This window comes from Salmo trutta, chromosome 29, assembly GCF_901001165.1.
Source record: "Salmo trutta chromosome 29, fSalTru1.1, whole genome shotgun sequence".
In the NCBI taxonomy this organism is placed as follows: domain Eukaryota; kingdom Metazoa; phylum Chordata; class Actinopteri; order Salmoniformes; family Salmonidae; genus Salmo; species Salmo trutta.
In genome coordinates, this window is record NC_042985.1 from 2,494,108 (window position 1) to 2,515,165 (window position 21,058).

General features: G+C 46.5%; 1 protein-coding gene across 1 annotated transcript in view; it reads left to right on the top strand.

Moving 5' to 3' along the window:
* Window positions 1-2,629: 2,629 nt before the first annotated feature.
* LOC115167432 (ubiquitin carboxyl-terminal hydrolase 8) overlaps window positions 2,630-21,058 on the top strand; it is a 38,361-nt gene continuing 19,932 nt past the window's right edge. Inside the window, exons 1-12 of the mRNA XM_029721847.1 lie at window positions 2,630-2,795; window positions 6,823-6,998; window positions 10,533-10,677; window positions 11,347-11,432; window positions 11,690-11,819; window positions 13,966-14,005; window positions 14,200-14,371; window positions 14,576-14,738; window positions 14,841-14,982; window positions 15,295-15,444; window positions 17,019-17,317; window positions 17,967-18,479. Of these exons, the coding sequence (XP_029577707.1) occupies window positions 6,895-6,998; window positions 10,533-10,677; window positions 11,347-11,432; window positions 11,690-11,819; window positions 13,966-14,005; window positions 14,200-14,371; window positions 14,576-14,738; window positions 14,841-14,982; window positions 15,295-15,444; window positions 17,019-17,317; window positions 17,967-18,479 (1,944 nt within the window). The 5' untranslated portion in view covers window positions 2,630-2,795; window positions 6,823-6,894. The remainder of the gene's footprint in view (window positions 2,796-6,822; window positions 6,999-10,532; window positions 10,678-11,346; window positions 11,433-11,689; window positions 11,820-13,965; window positions 14,006-14,199; window positions 14,372-14,575; window positions 14,739-14,840; window positions 14,983-15,294; window positions 15,445-17,018; window positions 17,318-17,966; window positions 18,480-21,058) is intronic.

Here is a 21,058-nt window from a genome sequence, read left to right on the forward strand (position 1 = left end):
CACCCAGAAAATATACCTCTCTGTTGATATCACATACATTACCAAGCATTTCACACATGTTATCCAGATACTGACTGTTAGCACTTGGTGGTCTATAGCAGCTTCCCACCAGAATGGGCTTTAGGTGATGCAGATGAACCTGTAGCCATATTACTTCAACAGTATTTAACATGAGATCCTCTCTAATCTTTACATGAATGTGCTTCTGAATATAAATATCAACAGCTCCACCATTGGCATTTCTATATTTATTGTAGATCTTATAACCATGTATTGCTACCACTGTATCATCAAAGGTATTATCTAAGTGAGTTTCAGAGATAGTCAAAATATGAATGTTATGTTACTAGCAAGTTATTGATTTCATGAACCTTGTTTCTTAAGCTACATATGTTAACGTGGGTTATTTTAGCACTTTTCTTACATTTACATTTAAGTCATTTAGCAGACGCTCTTATCCAGAGCGACTTACTTCTTCTGGGATGATTACTTGTTTTCATTGCTTTACTGGGAAGCTTCGCAGAAGTAGATATGCTCATGTTATTTATGTTAGTGCAGGGTGAGCTGCACACACTGGACTTCCTCCTAGGGCACACCGCCTTAGTGCCAACAGTATAAATCAGGTTCATAGGCACATGATTACAGCATACAATAGCTGTAGGAACAGCAGAGGCTTTCAGAGCAGTTAGAGGGACATACATTAGGTTACTTACATTGCTTTATCTTGGCCAGGTCGCAATTGTAAACGAGAACTTGTTCTCAACTTGCCTACCTGGTTAAATAAAGGTGAAATAAAAAATAAAATAAAAATATATATTCCTCTATTTTATGGTGTTTTGACTTATAAAATGGTGGGAAATCAATAAAATAAGTATTGTAAACATATTATCCGTAATGACCAGTGAATATAGTGCTCGAAAATTAGGCACTTTAGTCTTAAAATGTATATATTCCATAAATGTAAATGCATCACAGTGCTAGTTGTGCAACTAGAGATCCTGGTTCGGGTCCAGACTCTGTTGCAGCTGGCCATGACCGGGAAACCCATGGGGCAGTGCACAATTGGCCCAGCGTTGTCCGGGTTAGGGGAGGGTTTGGCCAGCAGGGATGTCCTTGTCCCATCATGTGGTGGGCTCGGTGCAGTGCACACTGACACAGTGCCCAGGTGTATGGTGTTTCCTCTGACACATTGCTGCAGCTGGCTTCTGGGTTAAGCTAGCAGTGTGGCTTGGCTTGGCTTGGCTGGGTTGTGTTTCGGAGAACGCATGGCGCTCTTCCTTCGCCTCTCCCGAGTCCGTACGGGAGTTGCAGCGATGGGACAAGAGTGTAACTACCAATTGGGGAGAAAAAGGGGTTTAAAAAAAGAATAATTTCAACTGCAAAATCATTATACAAAGACATAGCTAGTGCCTTAGCACTTGTCAGTAGTTTTGAAAAACTGCAAACAGGAAATCATAAGATTGATTGACCTTCCGGGGGAAGCGGAAAGTTATCCAACTTCCACATCCAGTGGTGCAAAATAAAGTACCCTACTTCTCAAAAAAAAAATATTTAACCTTTATTTAACTAGGCAACTCAGTTAAGAACAAACTGTTATTTACAATGACGGCCTAGGAACAGTGGGTTAACTGCCTTGTTCAGGGGCAGAACGACAGATTTTACCTTGTCAGCTCGGGATTCAAATCCAGCAACCTTTCGGTTACTGGCCCAACGCTCTAACCACTCTAACAGCTCTACTTCTTGAATATTTTCCCCATTTTTTTCAGTCTTATGGCATTAAAGCTATTTAAGGAGGGAACCAATGCCTTTGCAGCCTTAATGGAGGATGTTTTATGTATGAGCGGGGACATGAGTGTATTACCGGCGGTGCAGCTTAAAGCGATACGTTTGGGATGTTGGCAATGAGACTCTTTATCTACTTCCCCAGAGTCAGATGAACTCGTGGATACCATTTGTGTCTGTGTTCAGTATGAAGGAAGTTAGAGGTAGAGGTAGCCATAGCATCTGTGGTACTGCCCATGCTATCTCCATTTGAAAGTTGTCAATTGTCTTCTTCAATGGCTGATTGCTCCAACTCATAGGAATCCCCACCCAGTTCAATATTTCAATGGCGCCAGCAATGTCCATGCTAAAACGGGTTAGTCCTCTTTCTGTATCTTATTAAGAAAACAAGCACAACAGGATTTTTACAAAGTGGCCAAAATGCCACGTCCACTTATGTTAGTACTGTAATAACTCTTAAGTTTGTAAGCGCGGATATCGACTCTGCCGCTCGAGCATGCTTTTGCGGCACAGTCAATAGCGTGCTGGACTTCGGGCTATAAGGTCGACGGTTCGAGACCTGCTCCCTGCTGTTTCAGTACAGTAAATTCATAACAACCTAACCATTACGAAACTTCTAATCGATCAAATAAGCCTCACGTAGCAACTGTTGTTGTTTAGAAAAATCGGGTTGATTCTAGCAGTGGTGTATTCTACATTGTTGATAAAGCCATTTAGAACAAATACGCCCCCTTGAGTTCTTCCGGGAATCAGGAGTCAGCTGACTAGGGGTCGTCACTAGTTACCACAGCCACACAGTCACAAACCCCGCCTGTTTCTAAAATATATCTTCTTAAAATGTGATTATAAACCACACTGCTAACCACATACCTAAACCTAACCATGAATTAAGCCCCAAAAACACATTTTTGTTTTTATAAAATTTTACGACATAGCCAATTTTGACTTTGTGGCTGTGGTAACCAGCGGAAAACACTAGAAAAAACTGAACAAGACAACAGTGCAACGTTATGGTAAGTTGTATTATTTCCTCTTTTTAAACGTATTCACTTGCTATCTCATCATTGCAATAACTGTTGGAGGTTATTCGCCGTTATAGTTACGGTTATAACGTCTTCGTCGTTACCTAGCTAAATATCCATAAGCTGACAAAGGCTGTTCGAGTAAACAACTACAGTGAACGCTAGCTAGCCTAGTTTAGCTAATAAGCTAGCTATCCTGCTAACAAACTAACTTGACAGATGGGGGGTAGGCTAGCAACTGCACTTCCTGGTTGAACATTACTTAGGAAGCTACCTGGCTTGCTAACTTAAAGTTGGACTAAAGTACTAGCTAGTAGCAAGTCCAATGTCACATATATTTACACTTTCGTCAAAGAAATTGTCTGTGGTTTCGTTCTAGGAAGCCTTGCTAAATGCACAGTTCATGTTTACATCTGGCATGGATGCATTACTCCATGCTGAACTGCTAAAGATAATCATACGTAAGGTTACACTGGAAATTGACCAGCAGGAATACAAATCACAACACAGTACTTTGCTTGGGCATTCAGAGAACAACCGCTTACTAACAAAAACGTCAAAACCCTATTGAACATGGTTCTACACTGAACAAAAATATAAACACAACATGCAACTTTTTTTTATTTTTACGAGTTACAGTTCATATAAGGAAATCAGTAAATTTCAATAAATAAATTAGGACCTAATCTATGGATTTCACATGACTGGGAATACAGATATGCATCTGTTGGTCACAGATGCCCCAACCTTTTTGTGTTTTTAGAGGTGTGAATAAGAACCAGTCAGTATCTGGTGTGACCACCATTTGCCTCATGCAGCACGACACATCTCCTTTGCATAGATTTGATCGGGCTGTTGATTGTGGCCTGTGGAATGTTGTCCCACTCCTCTTTAATGGCTGTGCGAACTTTCTGTATATTGGTGGGAACCGAAACATGCTGTCGTACACGTCGATCCAGAGAATCCCAAACATGCTCAATGAGTGACATGTCTGGTGAGTATGCAGGCCATGGAAGAACTGAGCCATTTTCAGCTTCCAGGAATTGTGTAGAGATTCTTGCGACATGGGGCCGTCCATTATCAAAAATCTTGGTCAACCGAGAGTCGTCTGTTCTTTCGACCAATCGATTGGTCTAAATTTTAAGACATGTATTTTTCCATATATAGACCCATCCTATGTGTTTTAAATCAACTATATGCACTGAGCTTGTCTGATGCTTTAAGCGCGCTGTTTGATGAAATAATTAAGACACACAAATTACTAGATGGAGTCCAACCGCAATTGATTTGATAGTGCTCAGACTTGCTGCACTGTGTTAAAAGAAATGACAGCGAATGACTGTCACTAGCACCGGTGGTCCCTGCTGCAGCGACCACCACAGAACATCAACAGTCTTTATCGCGCTGTCCATGTTGCTGAAGCTGTAACATAATTACAGCCATTTCTGACTGAAAAGTTCTGTTACCAAAATCCCTAATTTGTTTAGGAAAAACATTCCCGATTCCCTCAACCCTTGCTCTTTTTACGTGACACATGTATGCATAGCATGCACGTGAACAATAGGGCATGATCTATAGCATATCATAATCACATCAACAAATTGGTTATAACAAATGCCGAACACTTGTGACGGCAAAATGGATGCAGAGGACGTGACAAATGAACTCGATGGTGGATCATGTTTTGGAGGACGAATGACTCGACCTTCGCCTCCCGAGCCATTGGGGAGTTCCAGTGTTGAGACAAGATCGAAATTGGGGAGAAAAAATGAAGCAGGATCAGTGTTCTGTAGATATGGATGATTTATAAAGCCTGGCACATTTAGGCTATTGATTATAGAACTAATTAAGTTGGTTTCCTCGCGCCTCACTTTCCTTAGACAATTAAGGCAAGTGCTGTTTCCTCGTCTCCTCACTCCACTGCTGCCTCTGCCGCATTGTTCTCAACACCAATATGCTGGTTAACTCTGCTATTATCCACATAGCAACATGGTCCAGGAAAAGGCTCCATTCAACATGATGTTGTTGATGTTTCAGAACTCTGGACAGTGACCGCTAACCAATACGGGAGAAGGCGTATTGGATAAAATGATATTTTTATTAGTGTTGCACCATTGTTCTTATGTAATATAACCATATAGAATTTCAGTAGCACATGTCTTAGTGATGGACTGTTCCATCCCCACAGCCTCCACAATGGATCAGGCCAATCAGACAGGTGTCTTGTACACCATAACATTTATTTTTTTTGCTACTGCTCGACTAAATAAATCTTGGTCGACCAACAGCCTATCAACCAAACAATTGACCAGTGGACTAAATGGGGTCAGCCCTAATTATCATGTGGAAACATGAGGTGTTGGCGGTGGATGAATGGCATGACGATGGGCCTCAGGGTCTCGTCACGCTATCTCTGTGCATTCAAATTTCCATTGATAAAATGCAATTGTGCTCATCTGTAGCTTATGCCAACCTTGTCCATACCATAACCCCACTACCACCATGGAGCACTAGGTTCACAACGTTGAAATCAGCAAACTGCTCACCCATGCGACGCCATCCACACTGTCTGCCATCTGTCCTGGACAATTGAAACCGGTATTCCCTTTTCCAGCGTCCCAGTGGCCATCAAACGTGAGCATTTTCCCACTGAAGTTGGTCACAACGCTGAACTGTAGTCAGGCAAGACCCTGGTGAGGACAACGAGTAGTTGAGCTTCCCTGAGACGGGTTTTGACAGTTTGTACAGAAATTATTCGGTTGCGCAAACCCACAGTTTCATCAGCTGTCCAAATGGCTGGTCTCAGACGATCCCGCAGGTGAAGAAACCAGATATATTGGTCCTGGGCTGGCGTGGTTACACGTGGTCTGCGGTTGTGAGGCCGGTTGGACATTCTGACATTGGAGGCAGCTTATGGTAGAGAAATGAACATTCAATTCTCTGGAAACAGCTCTGGTGGACATTCCTGCCGTCTGCATGCCAATTGTATGCTCCCTCAACTTGAGATATCTGTCATTGGGTTGTGGGACAAAACTGCACATTTTAACGGCCTTTTATTGTCCCCTGCACAAGGTGCACCTGTGTAATAGTCATGCTGTTTAATCAGCTTCTTGATATTCCACACCTGTCAGATGGATGGATTATCTTGGCAAATGAGAAATGCTAACTAACTTGGATGTAAACAAATTTGTGCATAAAATTTGAGAGAAATAAGCTTTTTGTGCATATGGAACATTTCTGGGATCTTTTATTTCAGTTCATGAAACATGGGACCAACACTTTACAGTATAGTATAATATGACTAACTAATCTGTTTTGCTCTACGACCCCCACAAGCCTCATGGGACTCGTCTGAAGTCGGTACGGCCGATCTGCCTACTTCTGTCTGTAGCGTCTGAACAGTTTAGGCTACACACACATATGATCCCTCCATCGAAACGTGTACATGTCGGTTGTTTTGCTCTAGGACGCCCACAAGCCTCACAAGACTGTAGGCAGCCCGGTACCAGCCTCACTAGACGTGTCTGTGGGCAGCCCGGTACCAGCCTCACTAGACGTGTCTGTGGGCAGCCCGGTACCAGCCTCACTAGACGTGTCTGTGGGCAGCCCGGTACCAGCCTCACTAGACGTGTCTGTGGGCAGCCCGGTACCAGCCTCACTAGACGTGTCTGTGGGCAGCCCGGTACCAGCCTCACTAGACGTGTCTGTGGGCAGCCCGGTACCGGTTAAAACATGAATGGAAGTTCTTTAGTGCAAAAAATAAAATAAATAAGTGGTTAAACATTTGTTAAACAAATCCTAAAAAGTCTTATTCTTATTTCTCTCAGATATAGGACAGCCACTTCAAAACATACGTCCATTTGATTATCCCACACCGGCTTTATCACAGTTGTAACTGACAGTATTTTTTAGTTCCAACCCATTTCTGGCGGCCTTCCTCGTTGGCCTCTGAATGGGGCAGGCAAGGGGTTACTAATAATAATAAAAGCTATTTGATTCAGTTGTTTTGTCTTTCCAGAGAGGTGAGGACTGGAATATGTGAACATTGTACAGAGCTGGTGATATTTTGATATATAACCCACCATTGAAGATGCCTGCGGTGTCCAGTGGGGTGAAGGACTTGTACCTCTCTACTAACCTGGGGGACCTCAACAAGAAAGCTGAAGTCAAGCCTGACAAAATCAACACCAAGAGGTAAGCTACAATGCGTGCACAATTATTAGGCAAGTGAGTATTCTGATCTTATCATTGTTTCTATTCACATTTTCGAACTCCAAACCATATAAACTTGAATGCTTATTGGATTTAATCATTTTCAGGTGATATGTATTTGTGTAATGAGGGAGGGTGTGGCAAAGTGAATTACACCTTATATCAAGGTGTGCATAATTATTAGGCAGCCTCATTACCTCAGGTAAAATGGGCCAAAAAATAAATTTAACTGACACTGAAAAGCCCAAAAATGTAAAATGCCTTTCAGACGGATGCGACACTCTTTAAATAGCTAAACTATTGAGGTGTGAACACCGGACATTCAAACGTTTTGTTGTGAATAGTCAACTGGGGCGCAAAAAACGCATGGGGAAGAAAAGGCGCAAATTAACTGCAAAAGACTTGAGAAGAATTAAACGTCAAACTACCAGGAACCCATTATCCTCCAGTGCCACCGTATTCCAGAACTGCAACCTACCTGGAGTGTTCAGAAGTACAAGGTGTCAAGTGCTCAGAGACATGGCCAAGGTCAAGAAGACTGAAACAAGACCAACACTGAATAAGATTCAATAATTTGAAGCGTCAAGATTGGGCAAAGAAATACCTGAAGACAGATTTTTCAAAGGTTTTATGGCCAGATGAAATGAAAGGGACTCTTGATGGACCAAATGGATGGGCCTGTGGCTGGATCAGTAATGGACACAGGGCACCACTTTGAGTCAGGTGCCAGCAAGGTGAAGGAGGGGTACTGGTATGGACTGCTATCATTGAGGATGAGGTAGTTGGACCTTTTCGGGTTGAAGATGGACTGAAACTCAACTCCCAAACCTACTGCCAGTTTCTGGAAGATTCTCTCATCAAACAGTGGTACAGGAAGAAGTCCTCAGCATTCTACAAGGCCATGATCTTTATGCAGGGCAATGCTCCATCACATGCATCCAAGTATTCCACTGCTTGGCTAACCAGCAAGGGCCTCAAAGATGCCTGAATAATGACCTGGCCCCCTTCCTCACCTAACTTAAATCCTATTGAGAACTTGTGGGCCCTTCTCAAACGTGAGATTTACAGTGATGGAAGACAATACACCTTTTTGAACAGCATTTGGGAGGCTGTGGTTGCTGCTTCAGTAAAAATTGATCGTGAACAGATCAAGAAACTGACACTCCATGGATGGAAGGCTAATGGCAGTTATTGAAAATAAGGGTGGCTATATTGGTCACTGAATATTTTTGAAAGGCCAAAAATGTTATATAATTGTCATTTTGTGTTACTTATCTGTTACACTTACTCTAAAAATTGAGAATAATCAAGTGATTTGAGAGAATTTATTTTTGTAATTTAGTTGCCTAAAAATTCTGCACACTTTTATTTATATATATATAATATATATACTGCTCAAAAAAATAAAGGGAACACTTAAACAACACATCCTAGATCTGAATGAAAGAAATAATCTTATTAAATACTTTTTTCTTTACATAGTTGAATGTGCTGACAACAAAATCACACAAAAATAATCAATGGAAATCCAATTTATCAACCCATGGAGGTCTGGATTTGGAGTCACACTCAAAATTAAAGTGGAAAACCACACTACAGGCTGATCCAACTTTGATGTAATGTCCTTAAAACAAGTCAAAATGAGGCTCAGTTGTGTGTGTGGCCTCCACGTGCCTGTATGACCTCCCTACAACGCCTGGTCATGCTCCTGATAAGGTGGCGGATGGTTTCCTGAGGGATCTCCTCCCAGACCTGGACTAAAGCATCTGCCAACTCCTGGACAGTCTGTGGTGCAACGTGGCGTTGGTGGATGGAGCGAGACATGATGTCCCAGATGTGCTCAATTGGATTCAGGTCTGGGGAACGGGCGGGCCAGTCCATAGCATCAATGCCTTCCTCTTGCAGGAACTGCTGACACACTCCAGCCACATGAGGTCTAGAATTGTCTTGCATTAGGAGGAACCCAGGGCCAACCGCACCAGCATATGGTCTCACAAGGGGTCTGAAGATCTCATCTCGGTACCTAATGGCAGTCAGGCTACCTCTGGCGAGCACATGGAGGCTGTGCGGGCCCCCAAAGAAATGCCACCCCACACCATGACTGACCCACCGCCAAACCGGTCATGCTGGAGGATGTTGCAGGCAGCAGAACGTTCTCCACGGCGTCTCCAGACTCGTCACGTCTGTCACGTGCTAAATGTGAACCTGCTTTCATCTGTGAAGAGCACAGGGCGCCAGTGGCGAATTTGCCAATCTTGGTGTTCTCTGGCAAATGCCAAACGTCCTGCATGGTGTTGGGATGTAAGCACAACCCCCACCTGTGGATGTCGGGCCCTCATACCACCCTCATGGAGTCTGTTTCTGACCGTTTGAGCAGACACATGCACATTTGTGGCCTGCTGGAGGTCATTTTGCAGGGCTCTGGCAGTGCTCCTTCTGCTCCTCCTTGCACAAAGGCGGAGGTAGCGGTCCTACTGCTGGGTTGTTGCCCTCCTATGGCCTCCTCCACGTCTCCTGATGTACTGGCCTATCTCCTGGTAGCGCCTCCATGCTCTGGACACTATGCTGACAGACACAGCAAACCTTCTTGCCATAGCTCGCATTGATGTGCCATCCTGGATGAGCTGCACTACCTGAGCCACTTGTGTGGGTTGTAGACTCCGTGTCATGCTACCGCTAGAGTGAAAGCACCGCCAGCATTCAAAAGTGACCAAAACATCAGCCAGGAAGCATAGGAACTGAGAAGTGGTCTGTGGTCCCCACCTGCAGAACCACTCCTTTATTGGGGGTGTCTTGCTAATTGCCTATAATTTCCACCTGTTGTCTATTCCATTTGCACAACAGCATGTGAAATGTATTGTCAATCAGTGTTGCTTCCTAAGTGGACAGTATGATTTCACCGAAATGTGATTGACTTGGAGTTACATTGTGTTGTTTAAGTGTTCCCTTTATTTTTTTGAGCAGTGTATATATATATTTCCCTGAGAAAGACAAAACTCACTTTTCCTTTGTTAAACATTCAGGTTTGAGGTTCAATAACATTTTGGATTGACTGAGAGCATTGTGTTTGTTCAACAATAAAATGAATCCCGAGGAATACAATTTTCCTAATAATTGTGCACGCAGTGTATTGTTCTGGCATGGATGTCATTGAAATGGCACTTTTGAAATAATGACCTGAAAATTGGTGGTCTAAGTAAGGGTTTCCCAAACTTGATCCCAGGTCCTGGTTCTGGTAACAGGCCTGTTGTGAGCAGCCAGTGTCTGTATGGTCCTGGTAACAGGCCTGTTGTGAGCAGCCAGTGTCTGTATGGTTCTGGTAACAGGCCTGTTGTGAGCAGCCAGTGTCTGTATGGTCCTGGTACCAGGCCTGTTGTGGGCAGCCAGTGTCTGTATGGTCCTGGTAACAGGCCTGTTGTGGGCAGCCAGTGTCTGTATGGTCCTGGTAACAGGTCTGTGTTCAATTCTCCAGCTATGTCCAAGAGTGTACGGTAAATGTTCTATTGTGTGTTGCAGCTATGTCCAGAGTGCCTGTAAGATCTTCAAGGCTGCGGAGGAGTGTCGTCTGGATGGAGACGAGGAGAAGGCCTATGTTCTCTACATGAAATACCTAACGGTTTATGATCTCATCAAGAAGAGGCCCGACTTCAAGCAGCAACAGGTACCAACCGTGGTCCATTAGTCCCCCCCCCCGTACCAAGATGTAGCCTTGTTGAAAACAAGTGTTTGTTATATGGACACGTTCAGGTTATAAACCCTCCCTGTTCTTCCATTTGGTCCCTAGTAAATACGACCCATGTTTTGCTACTCAGACCACAGAGAAGTTTTAAGCCATAGGATATGTCTTAAAGGAGACTGGGAGCTCCCATCTCCCCATGTATTCAGTGGTTTTTCACACTGTAGGAATGGAATGGGGGACGCAGCATGTAGAGGGTACAACAGGTGGGAAGTAGTGGGTGAAGAGGGATTCAACCCCATGCCGACATGGGCTATGTGCTTGTAGACTGCAGAACTAGTGATGAGCCACACTCCCACACAGGACTGTTATGATACTGGCCATAGTGAGGGCTCAAACCATACAAGGAAAAGGCTTCCTACCGTGATGGCACGGTCTATTGATTTTCTGATTGGTTATAGAATGGTACTGTCTTAGTCGAAGTGGATGCTGCAGGTGTCACGTTAACGATCAATACTAAAGGTACTTGATTTTCACTGACTTGTGAAATGTCCTTCTGTTTGTCAATGACACAGTGTATTGATTTTGGCTAGCTGTTTCTTCTGTTGCTGAGACCGCTGTCATCTGAAGCGCCTTTCCTCTCTGTTGTCCCAGGAGTTTTTCCTGTCCCTGCTGGGGCCCACCAGCTTTAAAAAAGCCATAGAGGAAGCCGAGAAGCTCTCTGAAAGCCTTAAACTCAGGTTGGTGCCCTGGCTTCTGTGTTGTCGTCATCATGTATTCACAGACATTACGTTGACTTTGTGCACTTTGTACTGAGTGTTACTAAATCAACTGGTATTCTGTTGGCATAGGTTTTAGCTGAACTTCAATAGCCCTGAATGGCTGAAGGAGACTATTGGCTTTGCCAAAGATGGAGATACGTTGATTTGAAGCTATAGAATCTCAGCCTAATGTTTCTACAGGTTATTTGTCTCTGTTTTCCTGTGTGTGTGTTTAGGTACGAGGAAGTTGAGGTTCGCAAAAAACTTGAGGAGAAAGAGAGACAAGAGGAGAAGAAGAGGAGGGAGGATAAGGTGGAGAAAGATGGAGGGAGGGCATCTCCGAAAGGAGGGAAAGAGATCAAGAAGGTAGGTCCCTAAATGATGAATGATGACGAGGACACAAAAGCTCTGACGAAGGCTGTGAGGTCGATACATAAGCTTAGATAAGCAAGTGGTACTGGAAAAGGAAGTGTCCGGCTTGGTCTTTTCTGTTAGGTCATGATATAATGGTTCACACGTCAGTGTTTTTCCTGTGCAGATGACACAGATGAAAGTGGATCCATTTATTCATGTAAAGACAATGTTTGGATCCAAAGGTTAATGTTTATTACACTGTAATAAATAGATTGTGATCCGCTTGAATTATCTCTAGTAATGTGTTCGATTGTTAAATATAAATACATATGATATAAACACCTGAAGGACGCCTTAACAAATCAGAGTTTAGTGAAAGCCTGGTGAAGCATGTTTCTGTTCTGTGTGTTATTGAGGTGAATGTTTACACCCCCCTGTCAGCACCAGTTGTGGTCGACACCCTCCCTGTCAGCACCAGTTGTGGTCGACACCCTGCCTGTCAGCACCAGTTGTGGTCGACACCCTCCCTGTCAGCACCAGATTGTGGTCGACACCCTCCCTGTCAGCACCAGATTGTGGTCGACACCCTCCCTGTCAGCACCAGTTGTGGTCGACACCCTCCCTGTCAGCACCAGTTGTGGTCGACACCCTCCCTGTCAGCACCAGTTGTGGTCGACACCCTCCCTGTCAGCACCAGTTGTGGTCGACACCCTCCCTGTCAGCACCAGTTGTGGTCGACACCCTCCCTGTCAGCACCAGTTGTGGTCGACACCCTGCCTGTCAGCACCAGTTGTGGTCGACACATCCCCCTGTCAGCACCAGTTGTGGTCGACACCCTCCCTGTCAGCACCAGTTGTGGTCGACACCCTGCCTGTCAGCACCAGTTGTGGTCGACACCCTGCCTGTCAGCACCAGTTGTGGTCGACACCCTGCCTGTCAGCACCAGTTGTGGTCGACACCCTCCCTGTCAGCACCAGTTGTGGTCGACACCCTGCCTGTCAGCACCAGTTGTGGTCGACACCCTGCCTGTCAGCACCAGTTGTGGTCGACACCCTGCCTGTCAGCACCAGTTGTGGTCGACACCCTGCCTGTCAGCACCAGTTGTGGTCGACACCCTGCCTGTCAGCACCAGTTGTGGTCGACACCCTGCCTGTCAGCACCAGTTGTGGTCGACACCCTGCCTGTCAGCACCAGTTGTGGTCGACACCCTGCCTGTCAGCACCAGTTGTGGTCGACACCCTGCCTGTCAGCACCAGTTGTGGTCGACACCCTGCCTGTCAGCACCAGTTGTGGTCGACACCCTGCCTGTCAGCACCAGTTGTGGTCGACACCCTGCCTGTCAGCACCAGTTGTGGTCGACACCCTGCCTGTCAGCACCAGTTGTGGTCGACACCCTGCCTGTCAGCACCAGTTGTGGTCGACACCCTGCCTGTCAGCACCAGTTGTGGTCGACACCCTGCCTGTCAGCACCAGTTGTGGTCGACACCCTGCCTGTCAGCACCAGTTGTGGTCGACACCCTGCCTGTCAGCACCAGTTGTGGTCGACACCCTCCCTGTCAGCACCAGTTGTGGTCGACACCCTGCCTGTCAGCACCAGTTGTGGTCGACACCCTGCCTGTCAGCACCAGTTGTGGTCGACACCCTGCCTGTCAGCACCAGTTGTGGTCGACACCCTCCCTGTCAGCACCAGTTGTGGTCGACACCCTGCCTGTCAGCACCAGTTGTGGTCGACACCCTGCCTGTCAGCACCAGTTGTGGTCGACACCCTGCCTGTCAGCACCAGTTGTGGTCGACACCCTGCCTGTCAGCACCAGTTGTGGTCGACACCCTCCCTGTCAGCACCAGTTGTGGTCGACACCCTCCCTGTTAGCACCAGTTGTGGTCGACACCCTCCCTGTCAGCACCAGTTGTGGTCGACACCCTCCCTGTCAGCACCAGTTGTGGTCGACACCCTGCCTGTCAGCACCAGTTGTGGTCGACACCCTCCCTGTCAGCACCAGTTGTGGTCGACACCCTCCCTGTCAGCACCAGTTGTGGTCGACACCCTCCCTGTCAGCACCAGTTGTGGTCGACACCCTCCCTGTCAGCACCAGTTGTGGTGGTTGAGAATTGGTCCTTTAAGATGCTGTGGTCTCAGTTGTAATGTTCTGTGTTCTAGGTAAAAGAGCAGAAGGAGTTGAAAAATGGACCTTCAAAAGGTAAGGATGGTAACCAGCAAACTGACTCATGCTTTTTTTTAAAGTTTAAGAATTTGAGGTACCTCCCCCCCTCTGTACCTACCTCCCTCCCTCCGTACCTACCTACCTCCCTCCGTACCTACCTCCCTCCCTCCGTACCTACCTACCTCCCTCCATACCTCCCTCCCTCCCTCCCTCTGTACCTACCTCCCTAGCTGCGGTGCCAGCAGGAGGGATCACAGCAGAGGGGTTGTTCAAGATGATGAAGGACCAGGCCATTACGGTCATTGTGATGGACGCCCGCTGCCTCCGAGACTTCCAGGACTCACAGATCCAGGTCCCCATCCAGACTGTCATCAGTGTCCCAGAGGAGGCTATTAACCCTGGGTACGGAGGGAGCAATGGATGGAGGGTTGTTACATGTATGGTTGATCCAGGTCTCCACTCTGACCATGCCCAAATAAATGTATTAAAAAATACTAATAAACACTACGGGCTTCAAGCTGTTTTCTCTGGGGCCACATTCAGCCCGTGGGCCGTGTGTTGTGCACCCCTGCTCAAGGGTAACAGGTCATTATTCTGTTCCCACAGCATCACAGTGAACCAGATAGAGGCCAATCTACCTGCTGCATCCAGAGAGACGTGGAAGAGACGGGGGTTCGTAGATTACATCATCCTACTGGACTGGTTCAGCTCTGTTACTGACCTCAAACTGGGAACCACCTTACAAAGCCTCAAAGATGCTCTCTACAAGGTAACATAACATAGGAATGTGTGTTCCCTGCAATGTTTCCTCAGTCAGTGTGTTTCCATTGAGGTAATGTGTGTTTCCATTGAGGTAATGTGTGCTTCACAGTGGGACAGTACCACTATCCTGCGTAGTGAGCCCATGGTCCTGGAGGGAGGCTATGAGAGCTGGCTCCTCTTCTACCCCATGTACACATCCAACGCCAAAGTCAGACCGCCCCGAACACACAGCTACAGCACCCTCCCACAGCGTGAGTAACCATTACCCTAACCTTAACCCTCACCCTAACCCCCCGAACACACAGCTACAGCACCCTCCCACAGCGTGAGTAACCATTACCCTAACCTTAACCCTCACCCTAACCCCCCGAACACACAGCTACAGCACCCTCCCACAGCGTGAGTAACCATTACCCTAACCTTAACCTTAACCCTCACCCTAACCCCCCGAACACACAGCTACAGCACCCTCCCACAGTATGAGTACCCCTTAACCATTACCCTAACCTTAACCCTCACACTAACCCCCCGAACACAGCTACAGCACCCTCCCACAGCGTGAGTAACCATTACCCTAACCTTAACCCTCACCCTAACCCCTCGAACACACAGCTACAGCACCCTCCCACAGTATGAGTACCCCTTAACCATTACCCTAACCTTAACCCTCAACCTAACCCCCCGAACACACAACTACAGCACCCTCCCACAGCGTGAGTAACCATTACCCTAACCTTAACCCTCACCCTAACCCCCCGAACACACAGCTACAGCACCCTCCCACAGCGTGAGTACCCCTTAACCATTACCCTAACCTTAACCCTCACCCTAACCCCCCGAACACACAGCTACAGCACCCTCCCACAGTATGAGTACCCCTTTACCATTACCTTAACCCTAACCTTAACCCTCACCCTAACCCCCCGAACACACAACTATACACAACTAACCCCCTGAACACACATTTCTGTCTGTACCCCAACACACCACAGCACTGAGCTATTCGCCGTTCAAGCAAGAAATACAGCCAGTATGACTCTGCCTGCAGAAATACAGCCGGTATGACTCTGCCTGCAGAAATACAGCCGCTATGACTCTGCCTGCAGAAATACAGCCGCTATGACTCTGCCTGCAGAAATACAGCCGCTATGACTCTGCCTGCAGAAATACAGCCGCTATGACTCTGCCTGCAGAAATACAGCCGCTATGACTCTGCCTGCAGAAATACAGCCGCTATGACTCTGCCTGCAGAAATACAGCCGCTATGACTCTGCCTGCAGAAACACAGCCGCTATGACTCTGCCTGCTTGAACGGTGACTAGCTCAGAGACGCATGAAACCATGACATGACCCCAGGAATCGATAGAACATCAGAGATTCACAAATAGGATGTAACATTGAAAATGATTCAATTTTTCCTTTTTAAGTGTACATGCTACTTCAGCATGGCTTCATGTAGTGTTGATGGAGTTGATCCCACATTGTGTCAGTTGGCTCAGTTTTAGCATGGTGTTCAACTTTGACGTCTCATTTTTCTCCTGGTGTAATTGAACCCAGGGTAGGGTAGTAGACTGTGTGTGTACAGGGGGAAGAAAAAGTATGTGAACCTTTTGGTCATAAAATTTGATCTGATCTTCATCTGAGTCACAACAATAGACAAACACAGTGTGCTTAAACTAATAACACACAAACTCATGTCATTTTCATGCCATTTCCAGCTACAATAGTCATTTACAACATTGACAATGTCTACACTGTATTTCTGATCAATTTGATGTTATTTTAATGGACAAAAAAGTAGCTTTTCTTTCAAAAACAAGGACATTTCTAAGTGACCCCAAACTTTTGAATGGTAGTGTACATATTCGCATTCACCCCTTTAGATTGTGTGTATAAAGTAGTTGTTGGGGAAATGTTAGATTACTTGTTAGATATTACTGAACTGTCAGAACTAGAAGCACAAGCATTTCGCTACACTCGCATTAACATCTGTTAACCATGTGTATGTGACCAATAACATCTGCTAACCATGTGTATGTGACAAATAACATCTGCTAACCATGTGTATGTGACCAATAACATCTGCTAACCATGTGTATGTGACCAATAACATCTGCTAACCATGTGTATGTGACCAATAACATTGCTAACCATGTGTATGTGACCAATAACATGTGATTTGATTTAGACCTCTGTTGGATTCAGTTAGAGAGCCAAACCATGACTTCAGTAGTACTTCATGTAGTAGTTATTGTAGCATTACTTGTTCATGTTTTCTGTTGAGCAGTGAACTTCAGCTACCCGTCACTGGAGGAGCCCAAACCTCCAACCCCCCCTCCCCCCGAGCCGGACCCTGAACCCCAGGCTCCCCCTGCCTCCCTGGGTAGCGTACAGGTGAACGGTGCCCCCCTGGAGGATCTGACCCCCTCCCACCCTGAGACCCCCTCCATATGGACGGAGGCAGACGCCACAGACTCACCCCACACAGGGCCCACTCAGCCTGGAGTAGACCAGAGCAAGAAGGACCCTGGAGCCGGTCCAGGGACACCCAGCCAGCCTGGAGGGACAGGCAAGCACACCCCACAGGTAACTGCACGAGCTCATGCATTTGTTTGTTTTCATCATTCATTCAATTAATATTTAGCTTTTAAATATATTAAAAGGATAGTTTACCAAAATCACAAGATGACATTGGTTTCATTACCCTGTAAGCAGTCTATGGACAAGGTATGACAGCAATCCACGATTTTGGTTTGGTTTCAAGTCATAGTATCCTTTATTTGAATTTTTCACACATCCAAAGCATCTATAAGTAACTTTGATGAGCTACACAATCCATTTTAGATACTTTAGGTTGATTTGGACATGTGTGAAAAATGGTCATGTATTAGGTACCATGGCTTGCATTGGATTTGTGACACAAATCATAAAACAATAGCGTTTGAAAACAGTGCCAGGGAAACTAAACTAAATCATGGGTCGCTCTCATACCTTTATAGACTGCTTACAGGGTAAGGAAACCAGTTGTCATTTGGGTAACTATCCCTTTAAATATATTTCAAGAGAACGTCACAATGAGATATTGGTAGCATTTTCCTAGTTCTCAATAGTTAAGAAAGACTGTGTTAATGTCACCACTTTCATTTCTGCTTTTTATTGTTCTTCAAATGTCTAATTAAAAGCTCAATCATCCCTGTTTGTTACCCCCTCCTCCTCCCGTTCCTCGCTTCCCCAGATTGACCGTACCAAGAAGCCATCAGTCAGAGTCTCAGACGGGTCTAAACCCCCCCTGGATGCCCTCCCCAGGGACCTGCCCCCCTCCTCCCAGAATGGCCCGTCTGTACCCCAACCCAACCGCTCGGTCAAACCGGCCTTTGACCCGTCGGTCCCGCTGACGGACGAGGAACGCGGTCAGATCCACACGGAGACGGCTGCTCTGATGGAGAAGGCCCGGAGAGAGCAGGAACAACGCAAACAGGAACGCCGCACCGAGGAGGAGTGGAGAGAGCGGGAACGCCGGGAGAACCAGGAGAAGGAAAATGAGGAGCTGGAGAAGAAGAGGAGGAAGGAGGAAGAGAACAGGACTCAGGAGAGGAAGCGGTTGGAGAGACAGAAGGCAGAGGAGGAGAAGGAGAACGGGGTTCTGGAGGAGCGAGAGAAGAGGGGGAAGGAGCATAGGGATGATACGCCGACGAACGGTGCTTCTCTGGACTCGCCAGCTCCCAGCCGTATCGTCACTGACATTAAGGTCAGTGTCTCTGTCTGTCTGTGGCTGCGTTCCGATTCTCTACCCTTCTCATAGAAGGCGTTCACTCATGTCATTTTAAAGCATTGGTTCGGTGCACGCATGGGAGAGGGAGTTTCCACCATATTCCTCACACCAGTCCTTTTAAAACCATGAGGAGTGAACTCTTTAAGATAATTATTTTATACATTTTTTTATTATATATTTTTTTTCTCCCCAATTTCATGGTATCCAATTAGGAGTTAGTCTTGTCCCATCACTGCAACTCCTGTGCGTCCTCCGAAACACAACCCAACCAAGCCGCACTGCTTCTTGACACAATGTCCGCTTAACCTGGAAGCCAGCCGCACCAATGTGTCGGAGGAAACACCGTACACCTGGTGACCGTGTCAGTGTGCACTGCGCCCGGCCCGCCACCAGAGTCGCTAGTGCGCGATGAGACAAGGACATCCCTGCCGGCCAAACCCTCCCCTAACCCGGACGACGCTAGGCCAGTTATTCTCCCGGTCGTGGCCGGCTGCGACAGTGCCTGGATTCGAACTCAGAATCTCAAGTGGCACAGCTAACACTGCAATGCAGTGCCTTAGACCACTGCGCCACTCCGGAGGCCAGTGTCTGTCAATGTTATACCCTGACTACACCGCTTGCGTCGCAAAATACATTTAGAAATCTATGTTATTCAATTATTGCACCCACACTGCTCGCGCGTGTCAACGAGCGTCTGCGTTGCCAAGGGCTAAAATAGAAGTCAGTTCTATTTGTGACGCAGATCGCGCTGCAAGTCCTGCCTCTCCCATCTCCTCATTGGTTTATAGAAGCAGGTACCCACGTGCCATCTCCTCATTGGTTATACCCACGTGGGTGATTGAAAGACGAACTGTGTTGCCGGTTGTTGTGGTAATACTATGAAAGTGTAGATGCCATCACCATTTAAGTTCAAAGATGAAAAATCCTGGAAGGAGGAGAGATGACTAGGAACGATTCAGTTGACCGTTTTATGTGTGGATTAATTGTCGGAGTAGAGGACCTTTTTCAGGAAAAATTACAACTCAATGTTTATATCCCAGGACAAATTAACTAGCAACAGCAAGCTAGCTAAATAGGACAAATCAGCTAGCAAGTGCAAGCTAACTAGCTAAATTGCCATAAATGTTTAATGCTTTTCGATCTGTCCCCAAATTAATGTAATTGGTTCAGAGTTTGTTTTGATATTTTAACCTGAGTGTCGTGGTCGCGTTTGGTGTAGGGGGACAAAATACATTTATGCACGATGGCACACACGCGCAGCCAAATTGGGTTTCGTGTTAGTGTGTCACCTTTATTTATACAGGTACGTCAATTAAGAACAGATTCTTATTTACAATGACCTGTCAGACACATCAATAGACAACAATTACTCTATACACATCTATATACACATCAATTACACTATACACATCTAAACTCAGCAAAAAAAGAAACTTCCTCTCACTGTCAACTGTGTTTATTTTTTATTTTCAAAATCAAAAGTAACAGTCAGTATCTGGTGTGGCCACCAGCTGCATTAAGTACTGCAGTGCATCTCCTCCTCATGGACTGCACCATATTTGCCCGTTCTTGCTGTGAGATGTTTCCCCACTCTTCCATCAAGGCACGTGCAAGTTCCCGGACATTTCTGGGGGTAATGGCCCATGCCCTCACCCTCCGATCCAACAGGTCCCAGACGTGCTCAATGGTATTGAGATCCGGGCTCTTCGCTGGCCATGGCAGAACATTGACATTCCTGTCTTGCAGGAAATCACGCACAGAACGAGCAGTATGTCTGGTGGCATTGTCATGCTGGAGGGTCATGTCAGGATGAGCCTGCAGGAAGGGTACCACATGAGGGAGGAGGATGTCTTCCCTGTAACGCACAGCTTTGAGATTGCATGCGATGACAACAAGCTCAGTCCGATGATGCTGTGACACCACCCCAGACCATGACGGACCCTCCACCTCCAAATCGATCCCGCTCCAGAGTACATCGATCCCGCTCCAGAGTACAGACCTCGGTGTAACGCTCATTCCTTCGACGATAAATGCGAATCCGCTCACCTCTGGTGAGACAAAACCGCGACTCGTCGTGTGAAGAGCACTTTTTGCCCTCCTGTCTGGTCCAGCGATGGTGGGTTTGTGCCCATAGGCGACGTTGTTGCCGGTGATATCTGGTGGGGACCTGCCTTACAACAGGCCTACAAGCCCTCAGTCCAGCCTCTCTCAGCCTATTGCGGACAGTCTGAGCACTGATGGAGGGATCGTGCGTTCCTGGTGTAACTCGGGCAGTTGTTGCCATCCTGTACCTGTCTCGCTGGTGTGATGTTCGGATGTACTGATCCTGTGCAGGTGTTGTTACACGCGGTCTGCCACTGCGAGGACGGTCAGCTGTCCGTCCTGTCTCCCTGTAGCGCTTTCTTAGGCGTCTCACAGTACAGACATTGCAATTTATTGCCCTGGCCACATCTGCAGTCCTCATGCCTCCTTGCGGCATGCCTAAGGCACGTTCACGCAGATGAGCAGGGACCCTGGGCATATTTCTTTTGTGTTTTTCAGTCAGTAGAAAGGCC